Source organism: Phyllostomus discolor, chromosome 8, assembly GCF_004126475.2.
Source record: "Phyllostomus discolor isolate MPI-MPIP mPhyDis1 chromosome 8, mPhyDis1.pri.v3, whole genome shotgun sequence".
In the NCBI taxonomy this organism is placed as follows: Eukaryota; Metazoa; Chordata; class Mammalia; order Chiroptera; family Phyllostomidae; genus Phyllostomus; species Phyllostomus discolor.
Window position 1 is genome coordinate 89,917,865 of NC_040910.2, and position 7,791 is coordinate 89,925,655.

Genomic DNA, 7,791 nt, shown 5'->3' on the forward strand with positions numbered 1-7,791 from the left:
CCTCAGTCCTGCTCTGTAGCTCACCTCGGCATCCACTGGGGGGCAGCAGAGGCTGCGGCAGCTCCCAGGGGGTGTGAGGGCACCAAGGCAGAAGCAGACAGAAAGCAAGTTTGTAGATTTAAGGGTGTCCCTTCCCAGCTCAGAATGGGGCTCCCGTGGCTCAGAGACTCCAGCAAGCAGAAAGACCCGTGCCTGGGGCTCTGAACCTTCTGACCCCGTAGCTCAGGGTTGAGCCAAGTTAGGAAAGATCCCGCCAGGCCCTTGAGGGTAGAAATGACTGGCAAACACCGGGTTTGGACAAGACAAATGGGACTTCTGCAGTGAAGGGGTGTCCACTGGGAACCAGACCTGCCCCAGAGGGACGAACCTCCCGTGAGGCGGCTGAATGCAGGCCCTTGGCCCCTCAGCCCCGTGGCTCCCTCCTGGTTGGGGCCCTCCCAGTCCCGGAGTGGGGGCCCTCCCCTCTGAGGGGAAATGACCGGCCCACAGCCACACAGCCGCTTGGTGCTCTGGCCAGGAAGAGAGGTGCCTGGGCATCACCCCCTCTGCCCGGAAGCCATGAAATGACTTCTCCTTGAAAAGGGACAATTCCCAGATCTGGCTCAGCCTGAAATAGCAAGGTTGGCCTGTGTGGCCCGGGCTGGTAGGGCAGAGGGCTCTGGTCCCGGGGCTCAGTGGCTTTCAAGACCCTGGTGGCTGCTTTTCTTCATCTGCGTCTCTGCTGCTGTGAGCAGATGAGCAGGGGCCGGTCACGGAGGCTGAGTTTCCTATGGGGGCTGAGGAAAGAGTGTTTGTCTCTTGCCTGGTGACCCATGGCCAGGCTGCTTCCAGAGAAGCCCAGCAGCCCCGCTCTGGGCTGACGGCTCCAGCCAAGCAGAGAGCCCTCCCCAGCCCTGCTCTTTGCTCCCCCGCCCCCAACCAGGCAGCCCAGCACACTTCTCCCCATGCTGGCTCGCAGCAGCCCTCCTCCAGGAAGCCCTCCCTGAACAGCCATGCTCAGCCCTCCCTGGCCTCCTGGGTAGTGTAGGTGGGGAGCTGCCTCCAGGGGAGACCAGGTTTCTGCCACGTGCCCGAGAGAAGATCTGGCAGTGACTCCCTCCCCGGCCCCCAGGTGGTGGTGAATGCCCTCCTGGGCGCCATCCCCTCCATCATGAACGTGCTGCTCGTCTGCCTCATCTTCTGGCTCATCTTCAGCATCATGGGCGTCAACCTGTTTGCTGGCAAGTTCTACTACTGCATCAACACCACCACCTCCGAGAGGTTTGACATCTCCGTGGTCAACAACAAGTCCCAGTGCGAGAGCCTGATGCACACGGGACAGGTCCGCTGGCTCAACGTCAAGGTCAACTATGACAACGTGGGTCTGGGCTACCTCTCCCTCCTGCAGGTGGTGAGTGTGGCCCCCTGGCCCTGCAGCGACCTGGGATGGAGGTACCCCCTGTCTTTTGTTGTGCCCGAACCCACTGCCACTCCTTGTCAGGGGGCTGCCCACCCTGCGTCCAGGGCCGCAGGACCCTCCCTGTCCCCTGTTGGACGCCTGCCCTGTGGGGCTGTGGGCAGGTAGCCTCTGGGGAGGACCAGGCTGAATGACAGAGGCAGCAAGCAGCCCCTCCCCTCATGCCCAACCACACTCTCCCAGGCCACCTTCAAAGGCTGGATGGACATCATGTATGCAGCCGTGGACTCCCGGGAGGTGAGTGGGGGTTGCCGAGATGTGGCTGGTGAGCGAGCCAAGGGGGAGGCCCAGTGGCGCGTTCTGCCCATCTCCTCCCACCTCCCCATGCCACCTCCTCCGGGGCCCCTGAGACTCTGAGGGTGGATGGGTCCACTCCTGGGCCCCAGGCCCCTCTGCCCACAGGGAGACAGGGAAGATGGAGGAGCCAGTGTGTGGCTCCTCCCAGCACACCCCGTCCTGTCCCGTGGCCCCTGCAGCTGGAGCAGCAGCCCGATTACGAGGTGAACATCTACATGTACCTCTATTTCGTCATCTTCATCATCTTCGGATCCTTCTTCACCCTCAACCTCTTCATTGGCGTCATCATTGACAACTTCAACCAGCAGAAGAAGAAGATGAGTATCCAGCCCCACCCTCCCCGGTCCCCCCACGCCGGGCATGACCCGCCCCTCCCGGGGCCACGCAGCCCTTCAGAGTGCACAAGCGCTGCCTCGGCACCGCCGCCGTGCTATCGCTGGCCACACGGCTGAGGCCGCAAGTCTGGGTTCAGATGCCCCTGGGTGTCCCCAAACCGCAGTTTTCCCATCTATAAAATAAAGGCAATGCTGCCTACTTTTCTGGATTGTTCTGGGGACCCAATGAGATACCGATGGAAAGTGGCCCCAAACAGGCTGTGAAGCAGCATAGGTCCCCTTCCCGCTGCTCCCCCACCTCTCCCCGCCCTCAACCCCCATCTCTGGCCCTGCCAGTTCCCCTCCCCTGTCCGCCCAGTCCTCCTGCCGGGGTGGGGGCTGCCTTAAGGGCAATGCCTGAGGAGAGAGGTCCTAGAGACAGAGAAGGGGGATCCCCCAACCTTACGGACCCCATCCCATTATACTTTGGAGGAAAAGACATCTTTATGACAGAGGAACAGAAGAAATACTATAACGCCATGAAGAAGCTTGGCTCCAAGAAGCCTCAGAAGCCAATTCCGCGGCCCCAGGTACCTGCTCTCTGGGCCCCTCTCCCTGCAGCCTGTGCCAGGCTTCTGCCAAAGGGCACCACAGGGCCACAGTGAAGCCCGCGTGCTGCCTGCCAGGCTGTGTCCCTGGCGTTAGTTACGCCGGGTTTGCCCGCAGGGAGGCTGGGCCCGCCGGTCCGGAGGGGTGCCTCTCTGTAACCAAGCAAGGGCACTGTATGCACAAGCAGTGGCGGCCCGCTGGACTCCAGTCACTGGCTCACCCTCGCCCCAGTGTCCACTTATGTCCTTAAGTGGCTTCTGGGGCAAGGGACCCTAGGAGGGGAAGGAAGAGGATGGCCAGACACCCTCCCCAGTGGGCAGTAGCTCGGGGAGAGGGTGAGGGGCTGCCTGGGGACCTGGATAGGTGGACAGGTGTCAGCGAGGGGGCTGCCACAGACCCGTCGAGTGGCCTGGTCTGACGGCTCTGCCCTCGTTTCCCGGCCAACAGCCCCCCAAGCCCTAACACACCCCCCTCTCTCTCACACTGTTGTGTCACCCCGTGTCTCCTGCCTGTCCGTGTCCTGCGTGGGCCCTGACCACGCCCCGACTGTGTGCTGACGTGCGTGCGTCCCTGCGCTCCCATCCGTGCTGCAGAACAAGATCCAAGGCATGGTGTACGACTTCGTGACCAAGCAGGTCTTCGACATCGTGATCATGATCCTCATCTGTCTCAACATGGTCACCATGATGGTGGAGACAGATGACCAGAGTCAGCTGAAGGTGGACATCCTGTACAACATCAACATGATCTTCATCATCATCTTCACGGGGGAGTGTGTGCTCAAGATGTTCGCTCTGCGCCATTACTACTTCACCATCGGCTGGAACATCTTCGACTTCGTGGTCGTCATCCTGTCTATCGTGGGTGAGCAGGGCCGGGCCGGGCTGAGTCATTCGGGAAGGCCGGTGCTCCCGTCCTTGTACACACACACCTGCTCATGCACCTGGTGTGCTTACACACATCATCACGCATACATACATGCACGTACACCTGCCATTCACACATCGTGCACCAAGGTAAGGACAGGTGGGCTCACGGGCAGCCTGTCACCTGCACACACGTGCATACACCTCAAGGAACATTTGCTTGACAAGTGGATGCGCACTCAGGTGTCATGTGCTCAGTGGAGAACATTGAGAAGAGGGATCCAGTGTCCGTGCACACTGGAGAAGTACTCGGACATGTGTGTACGTAGGACAGTAACCAGTGACCATTTATTGAGCCTTTACTATGTGCCTGACACTGGGCGGTGCCCTTTACAGGCATCACCTCACTAATTGTTCATAACGATGCCTCCATTTTAGAGACGAGGAAACTGAGTCACAAATGTTAAGTGACATGGCAGAGTCACACACACAAAGCTTTCCTCCCTCCTTCTCTCATCTATGGCATTTGCAATCAGCCTTGGGAATGGGCCTTACTTCCCCTCCTCAGCTTTGGTATATCCCACCTCCATCCAGCTGGGTTGGGGCAAAGATGTAACCCTGGCCCCAAGATCCCTGGGAGGGCCTGGCCTGGTGATGGGTGCCATCCGGGCTGTGCGCCAAGGATGGAGCCCACCAACCAGGCCAGGCCCTCTTGAGCCCCGCGTGCCCCCCACTGCCTAGCCCAGCCTCCCGCCCTGGGACAGCAGTCCTCACCACCTCCTCCCCGCAGGTCTCGCGCTGTCTGACCTGATCCAGAAATACTTCGTGTCCCCAACACTATTCCGCGTGATCCGCCTGGCCCGCATCGGGCGCGTCCTGCGGCTGATCCGTGGGGCCAAGGGCATTCGGACGCTGCTCTTTGCCCTCATGATGTCGCTGCCTGCCCTCTTCAACATCGGCCTCCTCCTCTTCCTGGTCATGTTCATCTACTCCATCTTCGGCATGTCCAACTTCGCCTACGTCAAGAAGGAGTCGGGTATCGATGACATGTTCAATTTTGAGACCTTTGGCAACAGCATCATCTGCCTCTTTGAGATCACCACGTCAGCTGGTTGGGACGGGCTCCTCAACCCCATCCTCAACAGCGGGGCCCCCGACTGCGACCCCACCCTGGAGAACCCGGGCAGCAGCATCAAGGGTGACTGTGGCAACCCCTCCATCGGCATCGTCTTCTTCTGCAGCTATATCATCATCTCCTTCCTCATCGTGGTCAACATGTACATCGCCATCATCCTGGAGAACTTCAACGTGGCCACCGAGGAGAGCAGCGAGCCCCTCAGCGAGGACGACTTCGAGATGTTCTACGAGACGTGGGAGAAGTTCGACCCCGACGCCACGCAGTTCATCGCCTACAGCCGCCTCTCTGACTTCGTGGACACGCTGCAGGAGCCGCTGAAGATCGCCAAGCCCAACAAGATCAAGCTCATCACACTGGACCTGCCCATGGTGGCGGGGGACAAGATCCACTGCCTGGACATCCTCTTCGCCCTGACCAAGGAGGTCCTGGGCGACTCGGGGGAGATGGACACCCTCAAGCAGACCATGGAAGAGAAGTTCATGGCAGCCAACCCCTCCAAAGCCTCCTATGAGCCCATCACCACCACCCTCAAGAGGAAGCACGAGGAGGTGTGTGCCATCAAGATCCAGAGGGCCTACCGCCGGCACCTGCTTCAGCGCTCGGTGAAGCAGGCGTCCTACATGTACCGCCACAGCCAGGACGGTAGCGGGGACGCGGCCCCCGAGAAGGAGGGGCTGATCGCCGACACCATGAGCAAGCTGTACGGCCAGGAGACTGGGGACGGTGGTGTGCAGGACAAGGGTGAGGAGAGGGGCTCCACAGGGGACGCTGGGCCCGCCGCAGGGCCTGCGCCCATCAGCCCCCCAGACACTGCCCACCCTCCCTCCCCACCCCCAGGGCAAACGGTTCGCCCAGGGGTCAAAGAGTCTCTGGTGTAGCTGCAGGTGGGGTGGCCAGCAGACACTGGCAGAGCCCCGAAGCTTCCCGCTCACTGGCTGAGGGAGCAGGGCCTTGCGACTGGGACTGACCCGCCTCCCTGTCAGGGACAGGGCGTGGCCATGCTGGAGCTGACACCCAGGCCCTCGCGTCCCCAGGCCACGGAACATGGGAACTGTAAATCTGAGGCCCCTCGCTGGGCCTGAGGCCTCTGTGGTTTTGCCTTCAAGTTGCTCTCACCTCCTCATGGACCTGCTGCCCCTCCTCTCAGCCTGGGGCTGGGGGTCGTCAGAACATCAGAACCTCTGACCCTCACTTGAGGGGCTGGCCTACAACGGAGGGAGTGGCTGCCCCCCTGTCACCAGAGTCTTAAGGGCTGCTGGCCTCTCCCCAGGAAGTGGCTCAGGCCCCCTGGGCCCACCAAAGACGTCTTAACCTCAGTGAGAGCAGACACCTGAGCCCAGGGCCTGCCAGCCCTCCGCAGCTCTGGGACGCAGCTTCCCCTGCCGGCTCAGGAACTGGTCTGACCGGCCGCTGGATCCTGGTGCATCTGGCTGAGGTCGTGGTCCCTGAAACCACTTCCCGGTGTGTCCACTGTCCAGACCTCCACTCCCTGGCTGGCCCCTGGGGAAACAGCACAAGGGAGGGTTCCACTTGGGAGTTGACTTTGTCTAGGAAGCGCAGATGGGTAGGACATGTGGCGTCCACCGGAGTATCACCACACTGGGGCTCTTCTTGGCCTGAGCACCCAGACCTGGGGTGGGGTCAAGGACCCCAGCACTCAGGAGAAAAAACCTTGTTCCTTCCTCCCTTCCTTACTCCTCATCCTTCCCCACCCCAACCCCAAAAGTGATCCTAGAATGTTCTAGTTGAGCCCATGTTAGAGATTTCACACTGGGCCGTGTCCGGCCCACCTGGCTCAGGCCCGACCTTCCAACTCCCTGTCGCCTGGAAAGCCGGGCGGCGGCCCTTTGCTGGCAGAGCCGGTCCGGGCACACAGGGCCAGGCCGCCGCTGGGTCCCGGGGAAGAGCCAGAGGCTGAGTGCGGAGGAGGGGTCACCGGATCGATTCACCAGTGTGCGTGTACTCAAGTGTGTGAACCACCATGCCCCACGATGCCTGCCTCTGCGTGTGTGTCTGGGTATGTTTGTGTGAATGCGTGTCCGTGTGCCCGAAGTGTCTGGCTGGCGTGTGTGTGTCCTCCTGTGGAGGCCTGTCCATATGAGCGTGCCTGTGCCGCGAGTGTATGAGTGTGAACATGGGTGCTGAGGTCTCGTCCCTGCTGGTCTTAGTTCCTCTTCTTTTTCTTCTTGTTTCTCGTGAACGGTTTGATTAAAACTCAGGAAGCAGCAAAACCTCCAAAACAACACATGTGTGTGCATTCACACGCCCGTGGGCCAGAGCCCCCCTTCTGTCTGCCCCGCCCTGGGGCCCTCACCGCCCCTCCTGGGCATCCCTCTCTCAGTCCCTCGACCCCACGACTCTCCCATCCGCTGGCTGTTTTCGTCACACCCTTGCCCCGGCCCCGCTCCACGTCTCCTGCCTGTGTCTCCCACGGAAAGGGGCCCCACTCCACCTGGCTCTTCCTTCAGACGTTCGCCCTCGGGGCAGGGGCAGCCTCCTCCCTGACCAGCTCCCTGCCCATGGCCTGCCTCTCCCCCGTGGGCCCCGGCTCGGCTTGGCCCCAAGAGCCTCCCGCTGTCGGACTGGGCACACCGTGTGCAGACTCCAGAGCCGCCCACTGGCTGTGCCCCTCCGCACCTGCAGACGCGCACCTGTTCGCACCCTGTCCCAGAAGGAGCAGGCCAGGCCAGGCCAGCGGACCGGCCCCTTTGTACAGTTCTTACAATAAATCTCCCCTCCTGCCTCTGACATGTGCGCTTCTTCCTTCTGCGGCTCCAGTGTGGACATCAACGGGACCTGAGGGCCGCAGGTGGCCGGGAGGGCTGGGGGATTGGCGCCAAGTGAGACCTGGGGGGTCTCTGCGGGGGGGCGGGGGGGTTAGGGGATGGCTCCAACTCCCTCCTTTGGTCCTGTATGATTCTCTCCTGCTCCCCTCCAGCAGGAGTCCAAGGGTCCAGCCGAGGTCAAGGGTCATGCCCCTCCTTCTGTAACAGGCAGCAGCACAGCCCCCGCCCACCATGACGGTGCCCAGGAACTGGGTATGCGGATGCTTCGTCCCCGGCCGCTCCTCTCTGGAAGCCCCTTCACGTCTCTGCTCCCACTCCCGGGGGC

At 61.5% G+C, this 7,791-nt stretch overlaps 1 protein-coding gene across 2 annotated transcripts in view; it reads left to right on the top strand.

The window, feature by feature from the left end:
• The window catches only part of SCN4A (sodium voltage-gated channel alpha subunit 4), a 45,602-nt gene extending 38,174 nt beyond the window's left edge, over positions 1–7,428 (top strand). The window contains exons 20-25 of one of the 2 annotated variants that reach the window (XM_036033507.1): positions 1,112–1,390; positions 1,640–1,693; positions 1,933–2,070; positions 2,553–2,657; positions 3,270–3,540; positions 4,333–5,558. In XM_036033507.1, the coding sequence (XP_035889400.1) occupies positions 1,112–1,390; positions 1,640–1,693; positions 1,933–2,070; positions 2,553–2,657; positions 3,270–3,540; positions 4,333–5,558 (2,073 nt within the window). Of the gene's footprint in view, positions 1–1,111; positions 1,391–1,639; positions 1,694–1,932; positions 2,071–2,552; positions 2,658–3,269; positions 3,541–4,332 lie in introns of both variants that reach the window. The other variant, XM_028519704.2, reaches the window with a different exon arrangement.
• The last annotated feature ends 363 nt before the right edge of the window (positions 7,429–7,791 follow it).